Raw genomic sequence first — 20900 nt, forward strand, 5'->3', positions numbered from 1 at the left:
CTTCTATCAACATACTGCCTATGGTACTGAATGCTTGAGTCCTGCAGCGTGTAAAGAGGAACTCTTTATCTAAAAGAAGGGCACACATTTGTGGCAAGCAGCATTAACACGTAAACACCATTCTGTTCTTGCAAGAGATTTGCTGCTGGAGGAGGAAGCTATTTACAAAAGTACTCAAAATCAAAAGAAAATACCATCTTCCAGTGGAAGATATTTTGCTTATCAATACGCAAATTGCATATTGTCTGTTCATGAAAGTGCGATGTCATGCTAGCAACTGGATCCATGGTCCAGGCAGTTTGAACATCCTCCATATCCTGAAATAAAAATGCCAACAGTCTGACATTCTGCTCACTATCATTTTCTCTTTCTTTTGGAATCCAGGATGACCACAAACTCAGCACTTCAGAACTGGAGGAAAAGTACGGTACAAGCATCAACAAAGTAAGTCCATAGGGCATCATTAAGAAACTGCCTGAATCAGCTGCCTTACTTTGCCTCTGGCCTACCCAAAGCTTCCTAGAAGCAGTAGGAAAGCATTCAAATCAACACATACATAGATGTATGTGTGGATGCATGCATTCATGCTCCCAATACAGCCTAAACCAGCAAGTCAATGTGCAGCGCTGACCTGGATTTTAACCGCAGTTTGTCTTAAGTCTGAAGAAGTCCGATCTACTGCTGTGAAATCAAAATCCCTGCACAAAACATGATCTCAAAGTTTGCACAAGGACCTCCACTTTTCTAAAGTTTTTATCTAATATTTTAATTTTACCACAATTCATTTTTCACTGCCAGTATCTAACAATTTATAGCATGGGAGCGCACTGGAAATTATTTTATCTTGAAGGAAAACACTACATTTGAGAAACTATACACCTTTGTCCCTTTGACACCTAACATTCGAATATCAAAGCATTGCAATGTGGCCAGAGTACAGGCAAGAACTTCAAGAAACCCACGAATACAAACATCTTGGTGGAAATGCAGACACAGCAGCAAAAGAACTGACATCTGTTTTTCCCCAGCTTCTCAAACACTTAGTACAGGTATACTTGACAGGTAACCGACAGAATGAAAACTCCTAATGGACACAGGCCCAAATTCAATGCTCCAGTAAAGAAATATCTGTTTCTTCACAGCAGATCACTAATAGTAGCCACTCTGAAATCAGAAAGTTTGGAAATCAAAGATGCAGGTTACTGCAGCTGATCTGTGACACAAACAACATTTAAGGAAAAAACAGCACGCAAATTCTGTTCCGAGTTGAGACAAAAATCTGTTTTTCTGTGACTCCATTTGAAACGTGTAATTTACTTTTGCAGGGTCTCTCTAGTGCAAGAGCAGCAGAGATTTTGGCTCGAGATGGTCCCAACTCACTAACTCCTGCCAAAGCCACTCCTGAAATTGTTAAGTTCCTCAAGCAGATGGTGGGAGGGTTTTCCATCCTCTTATGGATAGGAGCTGTCTTCTCCTGGATTTCATTTGGCATTCAGTTTACCCAGGGAGCTGAATCACCCTTTGACAATGTAAGTACTTGAATAACCACAAAGTGAGTATTTGACACTTTGGCAACCTAAGTAATCGAAATATTACTTCACAGTTACTCAGTAACTACAAGGAGGCCTTTTATTCTTTCAGGACTCTCCCTCTACTACCGAACATTTCTGATAAATGCTCAAATACCTGACGTACCACTTCTGTCTTAAGCGTGCCTATCCAAAGGTTTTATAACCACTATGCATAATCATAATACTTGAGTACTCATAAGAGCAATACTAAAGTCCACAAAGGACTCTGGAGTCCTTGACTCCGATGCCCTTATGAGTTACACTGCTAGAAATATAATTTGTTTGGGTTTGTGTCAGGTATAGTTTAGAGAAGGCTTTTAGAGAGATTGGAAGCTTGCTATTTAAAAGCCCTTTTCATACTCAGAAAGCTTTACTGGATCATTAGCAGCACAAAACTTGAAAGTTCTTTTCTTAAGCTGTCTTTTAGCCTGACCAATACCTCACTTTAAGAGTCTCCTGAAACAATATAGAACTATGATTTATTCTAGCAGAGGAATTACTGAACACTTGTCTTAATTTAACTGGATTATGTCTTTTATTGATTAGCTCTACCTTGGAGTAGTCCTGGCACTTGTTGTCATCCTTACTGGTATCTTCGCTTACTATCAAGAAGCCAAAAGCACAAACATCATGGCCAGCTTCAGTAAAATGATTCCACAGGTGAGAATAACCAATGCGTTTAATTTGAGAGAAAAGTTCATTCTAATAATGCACCTCAAAATGACAAAGGCATAATAAGCCCAACTTGAATGTACCACCTGGTAGGAGGTTCAGAGGATGGCACAATGCTAGTTTTTATTCACACTTGTCTCTTTCAGCAAGCTCTTGTCATCAGAGATGCAGAAAAGAAGGAACTGCCAGCAACTCAGCTGGTGGTTGGAGACGTCGTAGAAATAAAGAGCGGAGATAGGATCCCAGCGGACATTCGTCTGACCTTTACTCAGGGTTGTAAGGTAAACAGTACTTTGAAGAACATGGGGAAAGAGGAAAAACATGGTTTAGAGACTTTATTGTTACACATGAAATATTGCTGCACACTCAATATGAGTTATTAGATCTTTAATTAGCCATAATCCAATTAAATCAGAGTGAAGAAGCTATATAGCGAGGCTCAGCTCATCTAGGACTAACATCTCCACTCCCTGTACATCAAAAGAAGCCATTAGGTCCATACCATCTAGCAATGCACTCTGCAGAGACAGAAATACCAATACTATATCAAGAGTTTCCACAGACCTGGAGGCAGATCTGCAAATCATGTTTTCTTTCAGGCTGCTTCTGAAAATCCCACTGACAGACACACAAGATTGGCTGAACTGAATTCCCACAGAAACAGATTCTCTTAGTGACAATGACAACTCTCTCAGAGCAAAGGCACCAAGAGATTATGGCCTTGTCACCGATTGTTAAATGTGCTGCCACCTTGCCTTCTGGGCTAGACATAACTGCATATTACTAACTTTAATACGGGCATGTCTCCGTTTCATTAAAGGTGGACAATTCTTCACTCACAGGGGAATCAGAACCACAGTCTCGTTCCTCTGACTTCACCCATGAGAACCCCTTGGAGACCAGGAACATTGCGTTCTACTCCACCACTTGTGTGGAAGGTGCGTACAGAGAGAAGGGCCTCCAGAAATGGCACCTGTACAAGGTGCTGCATAAGACTACTAACTCATTTTAAGCAATTCTGCTTCAAGGAATTCCAGAAAGACTTAATTGTTCACAAGAAACTATTGTCCCAAGCACACCAAAATAAAGCCTTAAGCACTGGACTGGTCATACTTAATAACCACCAGTGAGACATTTAACTCCTAGTTAACCTGGTTATGGGTGCATCAATTAATTGCAGTTTACTTGTGGTCTTTCCATCACAATCTCTAGGAATGTCAAGTTGCAGATGCCTCTAAGTACTTGTGGATGCTTCTGTGTAAGGGCTCTGCACTCATAAAGGCGTAGCACCTGTTCTCAGTGGTAAAAGGTATATGCATCATACCTGACAGACTACCTGCTACGAGAATGTACAGTGCCCAGCATAACGCGACATTCCTACCGCAATACAAACAAAAAAGACTCTAATTAATGAAAATAGCTTACGTCTGTCTTTCTCTTCACCAACAGAGCTGTAAGATTTCTAGGGGGAAGAACGTAATTCTGGGGTGAAGCCTCAGTCACAGTAAGGCTGAGAAGGGTCTTTGTCAATCAGTACTGGGTACAGAAGACAGTAGTAGTCTCTCCTGGAGCTGACAGTATTTTATTTCTTTGCAGGTACTGCTACGGGCATTGTAATCAACACTGGGGATCGCACTATCATTGGGCGGATTGCCTCTCTCGCATCGGGAGTAGGAAATGAGAAAACACCCATTGCTATTGAGATAGAACATTTCGTCTACATGGTGGCAGGAGTGGCCATTTCCATCGGTGTTCTCTTCTTCATTATATCTGTTTCTATGCGATACAAGATTTTGGACTCCATCATCTTTCTAATTGGCATCATTGTGGCAAATGTGCCAGAGGGACTGCTAGCCACAGTAACGGTAAGGCTATGTTTGAATTCACTGGTTACCACTGTAGCTCCTCAGTCATTACCAAAATTCATCACTCCTAAATTCATTACAGTGCAACACTAACCAGCGAAGAACAGACTATCTACTAAGTGACTTGGATGAGCTGAGTTTGAAATAGGGGTGTTTTTATCCATGAAACTGAAAGGATAAACATTTCATTTGGGAATTCTGGCATAACTGAGCCATTAATCTTAAAAGCCGCACTACAACAATCCAGTTTGAAATAAGGTTCTTCAAGTACCATTCCCAATTGCTAACCAGTAAGAATGATGTGACTCATTTCCCCACAACCTGTTCCTATTTGGAAAAGAGGACATTGTACCCTAAAAGCCGCACGAAAATTCCACTTACTATCCCATATAAGGCATCACTAAAATCCCTGGCTGAGAAGCAACACACCTGCTAAGCACTGTTAGCTCTAAAGTACACCAACAATGAACAATCAGTAGTATTGCAATACTGAAGAGAATCATTTCAGGAGTCATTAAGTTGGTGATTAGGAGCTCCCCCTGCATTGTAGGTTCTTCCACCTAAAATAGCCTCTTAACTGATATGACATTCTTATTTCTATCAAAGCAGGTTCCTTTCAGCAGCAAATGTACCTGTGCTACTTCCAGTAAAAACTCTGACCTTAACAACGCTATTAAAAAAGAGAAAAAAAAAATGCACTGCAGTCAACCAAAAGACAAAATTTTTAAAATGTTCTCTTCCTAAAAAAATAAAACCAAAAACCCTACCAGAAGTATGTAACTTCATTGCATCGTTCTGTAACTGTACCCCACTAACAGTGAGCTAAACTTCTTTACTTCTGCCAGGTGAGTCTGTCTCTGACAGCCAAGCGGATGGCAAAGAAGAACTGCTTGGTAAAGAACTTGGAAGCTGTAGAAACACTCGGTTCTACCTCCATCATCTGTTCCGACAAGACAGGGACCCTCACACAAAACAGGATGACTGTTGCTCACCTCTGGTTTGATAATCAGATCTACTCAGCTGACACCAGTGAAGACCAAACAAGTAAATATGGCAATGGGGGATCTGGGAAGGAGCAGCTACTTGGATCAAACCTGTGATGTTTCATACCTGCTGGCTCTCAAACTGACATCAATGGGAATGTCTTTTGATAGCTAAAACAGACAAGTCTTCCTTCCACACAGAAGTGTAGTGTGCAACAGCAAAGTCCCTTCTTAGCTATGTAGACATGTGAAAAAAAGAATTAATATTTGAACTCCAGTCACAGAAAGTTAAGTTTGGACGAGGTTCTGATCCAGATCCTTTTGCCGACAGTAAGTTTTGTAGGTAAATAAACAGAAAAACATCACCTAAGCAACTTTGCCAGAACCGCTGACAGATGTAAAGGTTTGCATCAAATTGTTTTTCTGTAACAGAACCTCTCAAAAGAACAATTTTCTTCTGCAAATTATTCAATCCTGTTGTTTCAAACTTAAGCTTCTGCTTCTATCATGTAATATACTAAAAGATGCAATGTGTATTTTCCTTCCTGTCAGCCCAGCCTTTTGATCAAAGTTCTCCGTCATGGACAGCATTATCAAAAATTGTAACTCTCTGCAGCCGGGCGGAATTCAGACCAGGACAGGAGAATCTCCCAATAATGAAGGTATTGCCTACTTCACATCACCTGATTTCTCTGCCTCTGAAAGAACAATACATAGTTGTTCTGTTTGTCTTTAGTAATCTCCTCCATTTTACCATGCCAACCTTCTAAGTTACCATTTATAGCAGTATCACTACTATACACTCACAAAAAGTTTAAGACGGGAAAAAATCCCACACAGCCAAGAGAAGCTGTCCCTATAAGGAAAAAGGCAATTTGAGTTGCAAGAAGTTCTACACTAGTCATTACTACACTATTAATTTAGTATAGCAAAATAGAAAAGGTAAACATGCCTTGATCAGTATCTTTACACATGACTACTGAAGGTAGTAAATTCTGGTGACTAGACTACCAGAACAAATCCCTGATTTCTACCGTTTACTCCATCAATGCTTTCCTCAAAGCCATTTGATTTTGTACATCAGTTAGCTCGCTCGTACATGCCTGCCGCTACCCTAGAACTGCATCACAAAGCTGCCACACAAACCTGAAAGTGATCACAAATCTCCTTTCATAGAATCAAACACTAATCTCATCTCTCTGCCGTAGCTTAGTTCTAGCAGCAAGTACAAAACAGATGTCCCAAATTTTTACTGTAATAATTTTCCAGGACAACTTGAATATAGCAATGTAGATTCATTGCTGCTTAAGCATACATGTTATAGAATCATGCAAGCTCTCCTGATGGAAGTGCAGAAGTATACGTGCTATAAACTGTTTCTTCTTTTGTGCATACAGAGGGTTGTGGTAGGTGATGCCTCTGAAACAGCTCTGCTGAAATTTGCAGAAGTCATTTTGGGTGACGTCATGAATATCAGAGCACGGAACAAGAAAGTGGCCGAAATTCCTTTCAACTCTACCAACAAATTCCAGGTGTGTTTCATTTCTGGAAATTATGCCAGATTGTTTCCAACTTAAACCGTTTCTATCATTGGGTCTAATGCAACTATTTGTGATGTGGAAGTCTTAATGGGGTAATTCAATGACAGAGGAAATTTAAGCCATAATAAATATAGTTAATTCCATTTGATGGAATGGATGATATCCTCACAGAAAAGAAGAAACATTAATCCCATGTAAAGTGACCAAACCTAGAAACAAATGAGGATCACGTATGCTCTTTCAAATCATTTCATATTTGTGGCACACAGCTTTCCATTCACGAGACTGATGATCCCAACGACAAACGCTTTCTGCTGGTGATGAAAGGTGCCCCAGAGAGGATTTTAGAGAGATGTAGCACCATCATGATCAACGGCAAAGAGGAACCATTGGACAGTGAAAAGGCAGAAGCTTTCCAAACAGCATACATGGAGCTGGGGGGCATGGGAGAGCGAGTGCTGGGTGAGTTCAACTAGAGAGACTATCAGAGAACTGTGGTGTAAAACGGGGTTTTGAATCTTGGTACAATCCAGTGTGTGTCTGGACTTCATTCCTCTTGCAGTAGAGGGGAAAAAGGAAAGCGTACAGCCTCCTAAGCAGACTGTCAAAACCACGCTGACGTGCTGCAAGATCTTTGTGGCAGGGATGCCCTTATTGCTCTATACCAATGTTGCTCTGCCACACTGAGCAGCCAAACCCCCCCCAAAATAATCCACAAAGAAAAACACTCCTCCCTGCTGGCAGTATCACTAGCTTTGCCATATGAAACACTGTCTCTATGTGAACTTTGATGCGAAAGTTACACTGGCAGGTCAAAAAAAATCCTCCCTAAAAAGCTAATGGTTAAATGCACTGGAGTTCTATGGACAAGAGCTAAGCCTGATGCTGCCTAGCAAGCTCTCCTCCTTCTCCCACTATTCCCTGTACATCACATCAACCTAAGTTTCTTTTCAGGTTTCTGTCATTTGTACCTGCCTGAAAATGAGTTTCCAGACACCTACCCATTTGACACAGACTCCATGAACTTCCCAACCTCCAACTTATGCTTTGTTGGGCTCTTATCTATGATTGACCCACCTCGCTCCACAGTGCCAGACGCTGTCTCAAAATGCCGCAGTGCTGGGATCAAGGTAGGGATTTTACAATGAAAGATACAGTGATTCTACAGAAAGACTCATGATAATGTAACTTTTAAGATCTTCCACGACATTGTCATTAAGTATCTTTCTAGCAACAACTACCAAAAATCTAAATGTTTGTTAATACCATTCTACAATTATAACAAATTTGGAAAAGCTCAGATACTGTCTCATCAGATCCACTTCTAGAACACAGAAACCATGCCAGGTAGAATTACTTGCTTGTAAACAGAGTAAAGTAACAGAAACCATTCTTGAGAAGGCATTAGGACTCAGGGCTATACCTGTTACGAACTTCTATGCATAGGAATCACGAGTCTCAAAACAGTTCAAGTTGAATCTGAAGCAGTAATTCTCCTAATTTCACTCCCAGGGGACCCACAAGTACACTTTCAGCTCTAGGCTGTAAATAAAGGAAAACCAGTATTAGGGGATTGCTGATCTCAGATGGGATGAATCCCAAGCCCCAACCCTGATGAAATTTTCTGTAGTCTGAAGACAGGTCTGGCAATTGGCAAGTCTTCTTCAAGAAAAACAAGAAAAAACTATGTCTTATCTGTCAGGACACCTCAGTCATCAAGGACACATTTTAAGATGCAATATTCTAACAAACTCTAAGCTTTGAGTATACCTAATATAAATTCTTATATAAAGGTTTCTTTATTCTGCATTATTCTAACCTCGCTGCCTGTGACCGCTTCTTCCTCTACAGCCCTGATAAAATAGCGCCAATAACAAGAGGCAGAGACCAGATGCCAATGCAGAGCTAAGTAATCAGCAGTCCTAATCTGCTATTGTTATGTACATAGCACAGCTTTCCACGTTCAGATTCTGAACTGCTTCCTGGTCTACAACAATAGATATTTCACCTTATCTCACTCCAGCCGTTACATATACATTTGTCACTCACCCGGAGTGCTTGTCCCTTCCTCAGGTTATCATGGTCACTGGCGATCATCCAATCACGGCTAAGGCCATTGCCAAGAGCGTGGGCATCATTTCAGCCACCAGCGAGACTGTGGAAGATATTGCTAAGCGCCTCAACGTTCCTGTCGAGCAAGTCAACAGACGGTAAGAGCAAAGAGGGTATAGGGGATACCTATGGGTTCATTTTCTGAAAGTCATGCCTTCTCCCTCCACAACACTTTTATAGCCCATTTCTACATCACGGTGTCTTTTTGCTTTTCCATTTCTTGATACGTTCTAGCCATTGTGTCCATCCAATGTGTCATCTCTACCTAAATGTGCCTGGGTCAGTGGCTCTCATATTCACTCTTGAAAAAAACTAGCAAATTACACTTTGCAGATCATGTTGGACTTTGCCCATTTGATGAAACATCCACATATGAAGAGCAAAATTGAGAATCACACGGCCTGAGGATCATTCGTCCAAATTCCTCTTTCACTCATTAAATGTGGAAAAAAAAAAAGATTCATAAGGGAAAGACAAAAGCTCTTTACAGAAAAGATGTCTTCCTCCTCCACTGTCCCACCATCCCACTCAGAGTCCTCTTTAAAATGCATTTTCTGCTGTCACGTCTGCTCGGGAGGAAGCTTCAATTACTCCCCTCTGTATCTAGGTAACTGTAATTCACTCTGGATTTCTACAGGGGCTTTCATTCAACACCTGCTGATTAACAACTAATGCTTCTGAAATTAACTCAATTTGCTGCTTTCCTTACTATCAAGCCACATACATTCTATGAGTGTGCTATTTTTATCTAAGCCTTTTCATTTGAAAATTTACCCAGCTTTCCCCATGGCTCTTACAGAGAAGCTACAGCAGCAGTAGTTAATGGGATGGAGCTGAAGGATATGAGCTTGCAGCAGCTGGATGAAATCTTGTGTAACCACTCAGAGATAGTCTTTGCTCGGACATCTCCCCAACAGAAACTGATTATAGTCGAAGGCTGCCAAAGGCAGGTGAGTAAGAGGTGTAAAAGGTTATACACAGATATGGCTGTAGGGCATTCATGAGACAAAAGTCTTTCACAGATACCAGCCCCGAGTTGAGAGGATGGAAGCCAATTTCCAATCCTCTCTAAGCTCTGTTTATACTCTTTTCACTGTGCAAGAATGTTATCTAACAGATTGCCACAAACACTGTCTGGACAGAATCCAAGCTACTCAAATTCCTGTTACAGACTCTGAAGTCCTATTGACAAAATGAGCTTTTCCTAAGTTTGATTGGCTTGGAGCTGTACCGAGGGTCTGTCTTTTGCGTATAATTCTGAGAAGCTGCCATGCTGCACATAAAGCCTCCTGGGCAGAGACTGTACACTGTTTGGAAAGGAGCCTTGCCTCAGGAATTTTTTAAACCCAGATAAAAGCAACATGTTACCACATCCTTTCATCTTATCTCTTGTGGCCATTTAGACCTATGCACTTCCCACCCACAGGAATGTTTAGAAGCAAAATAAGGTATGAATCCCACAAAACATCACAGCATGACTTAGGTAGGAGCAAGTCTTATCTATGTTACTTTCAAAGACTGTAAAACAACCCACAGAAAGTGAGATTTAAAGAGTTTGTCCCATCCATGGGCAAAATTATGTAAAGGAGCATGGAGCGCAGCCAGCGCAAGAGAAATGACACGTCTAGAGCTCTGAAAAAGATGCAAATTGTCATCAAAAGATTCTCCCTTCAGAAATGACATCTTCCAAGTAGATGCTGCGAACTGAAAGCCACGCTACTGCTGTGTCTGAACTTTGCAGAGAAAGAGATGCAGCACAAGACACTATTTTATTTTTGTAATTATACCAGAACTAAGCTTTACAATCAGCATTATCAGCTCTTTGCGTTTAAGCCTGAACTGCTTTCAGGAGAGTAAAAAAAAAAAAAAACACAACAAAAACCGAAACACACACACACACAAAAAAAACCCCAAACAACCAACACCAGATAAAATCTTTCAAATTCATCTCTTTTTAATTTTTTTTTGAATGGCCTTTGGCAGACAGTGGATAAATGTGTTCTGCACTGCTTAGACACCCACACTCCTGGTATATTTGGCTCTTTAAAGGATGAAAAGGAACATCCTTCCCGCCCCAACTCAAGCCAGCCAGTCTACATGCTATGTTTAGTACTCAGAGCTTATAAGCCCTTCTGTCCATGGCATTATTTTTAGGTAGTGACATTGTGCTAAATCCTCACAGGGACAGGACATTCAGTATTTGTATTATTGAGTTTGTCAGGCTTTTCCCCACTCGGAACACTCTGTATTGCTATCAGGCTATCAACAAGAACAGGACCCTTTAGCTGCAGTAGATGGTTTCACTGGAAGATAACAAAGAAGCTGAGCTGAATAATCAGAGTTTTCCACCTTTTGGATTACTAGTGCAATTCTAGCATACACTGGCAACAACTAGAAGTTGTTGAGGTAGGATAAGAACAGTCCCTAACTGAACAGGTACATAATTCACAATGAAGATGAAATCTGACTGATTCTATATAAGCACTTTGCAAAAAAAAAGATAAGGACAGAACATGTTGTGTCAACTGAATCTCCCACAGATGTCAGAGATGAGCCTGGGGCCACTCAGACAGCGATAGACCATGTACATATAGACAGATGTTAAAATTTTTAAGCCCCCTTATATTTCACAGAAAAAAATGATCAGATTAATTGCATTCTAAGTGCACCTAATTTAGGTGTCTACTCTTTAGGATGTAGTAAATCATATCCCCGAGTTTCCCATTTGTCTCTACTATGAAGGGAGTCTAGATGACAAACTCAGATATAGACATCTATCACACAAAAGTCTGAGGTTGCTGTATTGATCCTACCGAGCGTCTTCTTGATCACTGGCTATGTTTTATGTGGGTACGAAGAGGACTCAGAACTTCGTATCAGCATCTTTCTTCTAGAGATTTAAAGACGGGGAGTGTGCTGAGAGCAGACTGTCCTTGGGGGAAGATAGCGTCATCGCCTCAAAACCGAGCGTCCTCCTGATCACTGGCTGTTTTACGTGGGTACGAAGAGGACTCAGAACTTCGTATCAGCATCTTTCTTCTAGAGATTTAAAGACGGGGAGTGTGCTGAGAGCAGACTGTCCTTGGGGGAAGATAGCGTCATCGCCTCAAAATACCCACATCTGGATCCTTTTGTGTGTTCCAGGGAGCTGTTGTTGCCGTGACTGGAGATGGAGTCAATGACTCTCCTGCTCTTAAAAAAGCAGATATTGGAATTGCTATGGGTATTGCTGGTTCTGACGCAGCTAAAAATGCAGCTGATATGGTACTGCTGGATGATAATTTTGCTTCTATCGTCACAGGAGTGGAGGAAGGTAAAAATAATGTTGCTATCCACTTAGCTGAAAGCTGCTGACAGCCACACAGCACTGGCAGGTCTTCCTGATCCTTCCCTCCTGTGCTCACCCCCTCACTCCCTTTTTCTTTTCTTTCTTGATTTAGAAATGTGATTTTGATATTTGGAAAAACTGGGAATTAATTCCATTTATAGACACATGACAAACTGACAATAAGGAAATCATCCCCCTCTCTCACACATAGCATCGATCTGCTATCACTGCTTGTTCAAGCTCTGGATAAAAGCACTTCCCATCTTGTTCCTTTGCAGTTCTGAGTCTCGCAAAGATACAAATGGTTTTCTCTACATTTTCACTCTATTACTTGCTCACACATCACCTTCACTGTGCTCCACCTGTGACAGTAACACACATTCCACTCTTCTTTCACCATAAACAGCTTGTGGTTTCCATTAAAACTACAGCGTATCGTGAAACGGGATTTTTTCCTCAAACTTTCTAATGGAAAGATTTTTTATTTTCACTTGAATTTTCAGAAGGCTCTAAGGGAAAGTAGGTTAGTAGTTTAAAAAAACCCACAAACTAAAATGCATTAAGGAAGGTATGAGGAAAGTAGACATAAGCAGTAAATGTTTTCACTTCATTTAGTTAAAAATAGGACTTTTTTCTGGAAAATATTGTTGAGAATTAACTTTTACAGAAGTGTTTCCTTTTCCTCCAGGCCGCCTGATCTTTGACAACCTAAAGAAAACAATTGCCTACACCTTGACTAAGAATATTGCTGAACTTTGTCCCTTTCTCATCTACATTATTGCCAGCATTCCAATGCCCATTGGCACTATCACCATCCTATTCATTGACCTGGGCACAGACATTGTAAGTTGGAGGCTTTAAAGTTATTTTCTGCTGAAATACCGTGACAAGTGAGAGGGGCTGGGTGCAAGGGGAAATGCAGAACATTGGAAGATTTAGTTGCCTTACCTTCCAGCTGAATAACAAGCTAGTGAAATAGTAGAGGGCTAGATTAAAAGCAGCCAGGTATAAAGAAAGAAGAGTAGAAAAAAAGAACTGCAGAGAGGGAGCAGGAGGAAAAGACTTCTGATCCATGCTGACAAGCAAAACTCAGCAGTGTGCAACGTGAGAGTGTGTTTCAATCAAGAGATCAATGAGATTGCTGCAGTTACTACAGGGGATGAATACCAGACGTCGTCAGAGCCCAGTCCAAGGGAACTGAAAGACCCTTTAATGTTTTCAGTATCTTCTAGCCCTTTGTATTGTCATATGATCATCAGACCTATGAAACAGTTTCAGACTTCCTTCAAATTCTTTATACATGTCAAGAGAATGCTACATGGATCCTTCTTTCATTTGCTCTGTGTATACCGTAAAGGCAGAGTATGTCAACAGAACCACTTGAGAACTGAAACTTTTCCAGCAAGCATCTGAGAAGCAGGCAAATGTTGCCATCAAGATTCTAACGGTTTATTTCTGTTTTAGATCCCCTCTGTTGCACTAGCCTACGAAAAAGCTGAAAGTGATATTATGAACAGGAGACCTCGTAACAAAAAGAAAGACAGGCTGGTGAATGCGCAGCTTGCTGTGTACTCCTATCTGCAGATCGGTAGGTTGACCTGTTCTCTGAAACACTATCTTGTATCAGCAAACCAAGATAGAGTCCAGTTCATGCATTTTTTAGAAAAGGGGGAGCTGAAACTTAACTCCTTCCTCTGCTTTCCTAGGCAAACTTACTAACTCCCTTCTGTTGGTATTATTCAACAGGTTTTTATCTACAGAGGTCAAGAACCTCAGAGCGCTAAGAGCTCTATAACTACCTTTAGGACTCATGGCAAGTTTCATGCCATAGGAGACAGATCAACACTGATATCCAGCACATCTCTCAGTGCTCCTAAATTTTGCTTCTTCCTCATTTCTACCTCCTTGATTTTGCAGGTATCATGCAGTCAGTGGGAGCATTTGTAACCTATTTCACCGTGTATGCTGAACAAGGTTTCCTCCCTTTGACGCTGCTTGGCGTGCGAGTTGACTGGGAAAACAATGCCATTAATGACTTTGAGGACTCATATGGACAGGAATGGGTAAAGAAGCACTGAAACATCCTTGCACTGTCTCTCACCCAACAGTTTCTTAAAAATTCTATACCCTCCTCCAAAATGAAGGATTAGGGAAATAGAGAGAGATATTTAAATGCAAAATTAATTAGTTTTCATCTAATGGACCCTCAGGATAGACTCTTTAGAGCTTCCTGCCACCTAGCTCTTTCATTCAGACTCCATTCTTTGATTCATTCCTCTACAATTTGCCGCCTTTCGATTCAAAGCCTCTGGAGATGCACCTTCTTCTCTGGACTTTATGTTAGAGCCATCATAATCTCTCAGCCCTGTTTCTGAACAGCACTACTGTAAAGTACTTTGCAGACTCTCCCTCCTCCTTTCACTCTTCACTCCCCCTCATCCATTCTGCAGAAATCACAAGACACAGAAGCCATCAATAAATCAATACAAACACTTCCTTACACCAAGCTCGTGCTTCAGCCTCACGACTCATCCACAGTAACTAGCGACTAGAACAACTGGCCAAAATCTGACCATTATGTATCTAAATCTGGAATAACTCTGCATTCACACCTTAGTAACTGAAATCCTACTATCAAGGTTTGCAGCCACTTGCACAAGATACAAGTGTCTGATATAACACTATTTGATTTTTTCTTCGCTTTGCAGACTAAATACCAGAGGATGTACCTACAGTGGACTGGCTATACTGCCTTTTTCGTCAGCATCACAATTCAGCAAGTTGCTGATTTGATCATCAGGAAAACACGAAGAAATTCCATTTTCCAGCAGGGTCTTTTCAGGTAAGTTTTGCAGATTCTTTACCTGACACATGAGAGGATAAGTTAGCCTACTGTTAATTTTAGAAGAAGGTTAGCTCAGTGATTCAGCCCACTCGCATTCAGTCTTTGAACAAAGACTAAATCCGGCTTCAAGTGATCACAAATCTCAGACAAATGTTTTATTATACCCTCCCTCTGCCCCTTTCCTACTTCATGATCAGGGTTTTCTTTAAAGACAGACATTGTACTGGTTACTCTGAAAATGCAACAGTTTAAAACTAACTCTCCATTCATTAAAATGTTTACTACAAAAAAAGAGAGCTTCCTGTCCAGATTACTTTCTTAAGTTCTTTATGTAGTTATCAACAGATAGCACATTTGGACTTCTCTGAGATAACTTTAGCCTCTGAGAAGAGGAGATACCTAAGACAGTGCTGGCTGCCCTCTGCAAACTGCTTGCACCCTTCAATTCCATGGAAGCCAGGAAGTTGAAATTATCTGTTGGGACAGAGGCCACACATAAAAGCTGGCATTTAGTCAGAGTATTTCTGATAGGAAAGCAAATTGTTTTCCTTTATCTGCAGGTACAGAGCCTACACCTATGTATATTTCCTTCTTACATTTGAGTCACAATGCACACGTTCACAGTGCAACTAGAAGACATGATTAATGCACACTGCATGTCAACCTAAAGTTCGCTTTAATCTAGGTAGGTCAGGAATGCTACACAGGCGCATGCAACTTAAGACAGTGTTACTCTGTCTGCGGTGCTCATCATCTCATGCAGATCGTCCCAGCTAGCGACCAGAGCACATCCACAGCTCCGAGAGCAGCACAGAATTTGCATGATGCTATGGTGTCAGATTTTCAGGCATGGGCAGAGGCATGTAACCCTTCCTCTTTGGTTTCCTTGTAGGAACAAAGTCATCTGGGTGGGTATATTTTCCCAGATAGGAATTGCTCTGATTCTTAGCTATGGTCTTGGACATGTTACAGCCCTGAACTTCACACCACTGAGGTGAGTTTTGGTGACAGAGTATGTCCCTTGCCCTGCACCTATGAACAGCCATGGACTTACCATCCTGCCAGAAGCAGACAAACGGGAGTGGGATGCCCAGGCAGCACAATTCAAGGATAAATACTTGAGAAAATTCATTATGAAGAACAGGGTGGACAACTTCTTTACCAAAAAGGGCATTATTTTAATAGTTTCCACAAAAAAAAGCACTACTTTTTCTACTAGATTTACTATTGAGGATCCAGAAACCTACTTGTGTAGAACAAATATTTTAATATTTTTTCCAGGATCCCAAATATTTTGGTGATATTAGACAGCATTTTACTTCATTTTATGCAAGCAACTCTCATTTTAAATATATCACTGTCAGAAATGTTCCATTTTTCTGCCATCTTCAGAGACTGTAATACCACCAGGCAACATTTCCTTCTGAATAGTATCTGGAATAAATTAATTCAGTAACTACCTAAGATTGGGAGGCTTACATGCACATCATCTGATTTCTAACTGTTTGAATGCTTAAATTAAGAAAAAAAAAAAGCCAAAAGGGCCAGATTCTGTTTTAGTGCCATCAAATAGCATAGAGACCCCAGAAATTCAGCTGAGTGGTTATATGCTTCTGAATGACATTCTTCTCCCACTCCCAGGTTTCAGTATTGGTTTGTGGCTGTACCGTTTGCCATCTTGATATGGGTCTACGATGAAGTCCGCAAGCTGTTCATCAGGAGATACCCAGGAAGTAAGTAGATTTCTTCTAGTTTAGTATTTTGATCTAAGGTGTCCTTTCCTACCCTTTCACTCATACACCTACCTTAGCTGCTGCTGACAGACAGACTGCTTTAAAACGGACCATTTGTTCCCAATTATTACTTTTCCTTTCTGAGGAAAAATTAACTGATTCTTTTTTCCCCCTTCCCTTCTCCTACTGCAGGCTGGTGGGACAAGAACATGTATTATTGAAACCGCCCTCATCGCCGGTCATCTTCCTCCTTGTGGAGAGCTTCTTCCCCACCTGACACAGCCTCTGCTGCTTTAATGTCCTGTCTGTGCAATATCAAGCATGGGTTCACCCCATGAAGGGGTGAAGAAATTTCATTAATTTAATGAAGAAATAAGGACTTTAGAGGTTGATAAATCACCTCCCACTGTACTGTAAAGCTGACACTGGTCTAAAAATTGAAATGCTACCTATTTTTGTAACAAGCACAATTTTCCTTCATTCAAAGATGAACTTCGAGAGCACTCTGAGAGGAAAACACACATAAAGGGAAAAAAAAAAGACAGAAAATCCATCCATATAATCTAAGGCATTAATTTGCACTAAAGGTGGTGTTTGCTCATTGTCTTTTTCTGGTGGAACTGAATTCCAAGTGAGTGCATACATAAATCTGTATTACCTTACCAAGGGTAAAAATGCCGTATAGGAATAATTTGATAATAAAACTTTTTCCAAAAAACAGTTCTGCATCTTATTTTCTTATAAAGACTAAGAGAAACTGAGTGGAACAGGAAAGGACCTAACCTTTGCCAGGTCAAAGAGGAAAGAAGTGCACACCTGCTTTTTTTGCCTCCATTAACAGACTAACATACTTCAAATGCCTGTTCAGTTTTGATAAACGCATCTTGAAAACCAAGGCACAACCAGCTGATTTGAACACTTTGAGATACCAAATTCAATACTCACTTTCCAAAGGCCCCAATCTCTATGGCAAAACAGACTATACTAAGCATTAGGTAGGTACGGTTAAAGTTCTGTTTGAAACCAGGTCTTCAATATGGTCATTTTAGGAGAAACCAGTAGGTATACACATCTTGTCGAGACAAAGGCTTTACAAATTTTAAAGCAAACAATAAATAATGTATATTGATATTTCACATTTAAATACAAGTCTAGATGAGCTTTAGAGAAGAAACAGGGGCAGAAAAAGAACTACTGTTGCAGTAAATGGTAAGAGGGATTACCAATGAGAAAGAAACCAAGAGAAGAACTGAGGGAGGGGAAAAAGAGTGGTTACCAGCCTAAAGCCTGCCTGTTCCCAAAAGTCCACACTCTTATGTGCTAGAAGCTACTTTGCATTTCGTGAGCCTCCCTCTTCAAAACTCCTCTCCTTAATACCTGGCTAGCTATTACACTGAGTAACAATTATACTGGATATCAGTGTTTTTCCACCTATAGACATGAAGAGGAATTACAAAAGAAGAAGGAAGAGAGACTAAAAATAAGCATGTAAACAATGGGTGAGTCGAAATTCCAGATATATGTGCTGCTTATCACTTGGTAATGCAATCCTGTAACACACCAAGTATGCAAGGTGCCAAGCTGACTCATTTCAACACCTTGTCATTTGTCAGTAGTCAGGACTGATTTGTTTTGTCTTCTGCTTAAAAGACAGGAAAAATATGAGGAGAAGATATATGGACGAGCAACATAACGTGCCTTCCACCATCTATAGATTTGCAGCACTTAGCCAAAATGACGTGTTCAAATATAGACAGGAAGAGGAAAGAAAAAGGGGGGAGGGCGTCAGTTACTACACAGAAATAGGAAAGAATATAGCTATGTTTGGTTTACTTCAAAACCAAAATACATCTTCTTGAAAAAACTTGTGGGAAAGGTAACTGGACAGTTTGTTCACTCCTAGAATATACAAGACTCTAAAAGCACTGACAAATGCAGTAGTTGCTTTTCAAAACCATCTAGAGTCTGTTTTCTCCCACTGGTCAAAGACCAAATCTACAACAAATTTTTACGAAGAGAAAATTCTCTCGCTGTGCTCTGACTCCTGATAGTTAATCACCTCATGAACATGTCACTCTGGAAGAATTAAGAGAGTACTATCTCTAAACACTGCCAGACTGCAGTTTTGTTTCTGGCCTCCCTTTTGTTACTTGCAGTACCCCAGTACCTCAGCACCTCTGATTACATTTCACAGTCAAAGTATCGTTTTGCTGCTAATGCAAAAGAAAAACATAGTCATTAAATTGTATACACAGAATTCTCAGACCCTTGCAACACAGCAAGAGACTGACAAAGCCACAGAGCTAGAGAAGAGAAATTTTCCAGGATTTCAAGGCCAAGTGACAGTGTTAGAACTGTAATGCTGGAAGCTAATCCAGCTTCTTCATTATTTTTCTAGGTACATTTTTTTTTTTTTGCCATATCACACACCATTCAGTCTTTGTCTGACAAATACATCTTCCCCAGCATCAGAGAGAATTCTGACACACGGATGTCCTTGGCTTGACGAAGAGTCAAAGAAATCAGGAGGAAATAAAGTAATGCAAGCTGGAAAAAACTCAACAGCAGAGGGGAAAAAAAAAAGTTTTGAGAAGAATTCTTAAAAGATGGATGTGATGCATCCATTTTAGCATCAACATATGGTCCTCAGAAAAGAGCAAAATAATTCTATCAGAGTAATATCTGGAAAACTAGCAAATGTATGTCTCCATGTCCCCTCTGTGCAAAACTGAGTGGGGAGGAATTGCAGAATCACATTTCCCACATGTATAACCATTTTAGGGAAAAAAGCCACCTAGAAGATCAGTAATAGAAAAAAAAAAAGCAGCTGATGGTCAAAAACCTCAAAACCAGCAAATGATTCTGAAATAATCTGCTCTCGTATCTGTAGGATCACTTCTGCTTTTAACAAGAGTTGCCAACAGATGCCCCTTTGCATTTCAAATGTTGCTTTGGTTCAAAGCCCTCTTCAGAGGCTAAGAGTAGTATGCGACCTAACAGCTCTATAGTTTGGCTGCCTGTGTTTCCATCACATCAACACTTTCCTTGAGAGGACAAGAGGTCCTTTGGAATGTGTTATAGTGTATCAAAGCCTGAGCAGAAAGACCAAGTCAGAGGTTTGCAAAGCAACTGAAAAGACAAGTTAAGAAATCAGAAGATTAACATTACTTCCAAAAAGGGCAAAGCTCGTGAACGCCTAAAGACAGATTCACTGTTTCTAAATCTAAGAGATTTTCCAGTATTACAAAAGATCTCAAAACCATTAAGGCAAAACAGACAAACAGGCCATAGGTGTGGAAAGAATGAATCCTACATTTGCTCACTGGCACATAAAATGTTTGTTAGAACTAGTAAGTCTGGGAATTCCTGCATAGGACAAGACAGGTCATTGCTTAACAGCACGTGCAGGGAACCAGCAGGTAAGACCTCCCCACCCAGTATAACCATCCTCTGTTGACATCTAACTAAGGCATGAGGTTATGGTATCTGATGCAAGCAAATGTGGAACTGTCCTCAAACACATTTAACCCTCATTTAACCCAATAAACTCAGAGAACATCGCTTTACCCATCAAACCATGTTAAGACTATTCACAAGGAAAAGTGCAAAGAAGGGAGTACAATCCAGTTGCAAACTGAAGAAACTCCAATACCCACACAGGCATCTTCCCTCCAATCTCATAACGGGTTTTTAAGTGGCAGTATCACACATCAATTCGTACACTTAGTGCTGCATCGTTTATTCCATTTAATCTGTTTTGTATCCTATTTGTGAGCCAGTTAAAGATATTCACCATAGCATCTTCGTTCTAGTGGTTCCCAAATCAAAAATGTTAACAGACCTACAGTTAAATTCCAAATCCGGGCAGAATATGCGCACTATAGTCCAGAATCCAAAAAACTGAGCTGGCAAGCTCTCTGTATTGCAGCTGGAAAGAAAGATAATTTACTTTCCTGGTCAGGTCTATGTACTGCTTTTTCATTTAGCCTTGCACAGTCTTTATTGCAAGGAGTCTTCAACCTTGTGTAGGTTTCTTACTACCACATGCACACCATCATAATTATCATTTGAGGGATGAGAAAACATGTAGGAGCCAGCCATGGACCAAGAGAAATACTTCCATGCTAGATACTAACACAAAAAGAAAATGTAACTCCTCCACTCAGTTCTTATTGGTAAATTCCCTCAGTCAGTTCTGCAGCCTCAACAGAATAAACACTGCCCTCCCTCAGTGAAGTAAGTAGCAATAA

At 40.6% G+C, this 20900-nt stretch overlaps 1 protein-coding gene across 1 annotated transcript in view; it reads left to right on the forward strand.

The window, feature by feature from the left end:
• Positions 1 to 17369, forward strand: part of ATP12A (ATPase, H+/K+ transporting, nongastric, alpha polypeptide) — an 18659-nt gene extending 1290 nt beyond the window's left edge. The window contains exons 2-22 of the mRNA XM_009699417.1: positions 385 to 444; positions 1326 to 1529; positions 2118 to 2231; positions 2390 to 2524; positions 3064 to 3181; positions 3840 to 4108; positions 4954 to 5152; positions 5644 to 5753; positions 6489 to 6623; positions 6902 to 7094; positions 7587 to 7762; positions 8706 to 8842; positions 9544 to 9694; positions 11889 to 12057; positions 12761 to 12915; positions 13537 to 13660; positions 13990 to 14135; positions 14781 to 14914; positions 15810 to 15911; positions 16559 to 16650; positions 16843 to 17369. Coding sequence (XP_009697719.1) covers positions 1428 to 1529; positions 2118 to 2231; positions 2390 to 2524; positions 3064 to 3181; positions 3840 to 4108; positions 4954 to 5152; positions 5644 to 5753; positions 6489 to 6623; positions 6902 to 7094; positions 7587 to 7762; positions 8706 to 8842; positions 9544 to 9694; positions 11889 to 12057; positions 12761 to 12915; positions 13537 to 13660; positions 13990 to 14135; positions 14781 to 14914; positions 15810 to 15911; positions 16559 to 16650; positions 16843 to 16871 — 2790 coding nt within the window. The 5' untranslated portion in view covers positions 385 to 444; positions 1326 to 1427 and the 3' untranslated portion in view covers positions 16872 to 17369. The remainder of the gene's footprint in view (positions 1 to 384; positions 445 to 1325; positions 1530 to 2117; positions 2232 to 2389; positions 2525 to 3063; positions 3182 to 3839; positions 4109 to 4953; positions 5153 to 5643; positions 5754 to 6488; positions 6624 to 6901; positions 7095 to 7586; positions 7763 to 8705; positions 8843 to 9543; positions 9695 to 11888; positions 12058 to 12760; positions 12916 to 13536; positions 13661 to 13989; positions 14136 to 14780; positions 14915 to 15809; positions 15912 to 16558; positions 16651 to 16842) is intronic.
• Positions 17370 to 20900: the final 3531 nt, after the last annotated feature.

This window comes from Cariama cristata, unplaced genomic scaffold, assembly GCF_000690535.1.
Source record: "Cariama cristata isolate BGI_N322 unplaced genomic scaffold, ASM69053v1 scaffold2054, whole genome shotgun sequence".
Classification (NCBI taxonomy): Eukaryota; Metazoa; Chordata; class Aves; order Cariamiformes; family Cariamidae; genus Cariama; species Cariama cristata.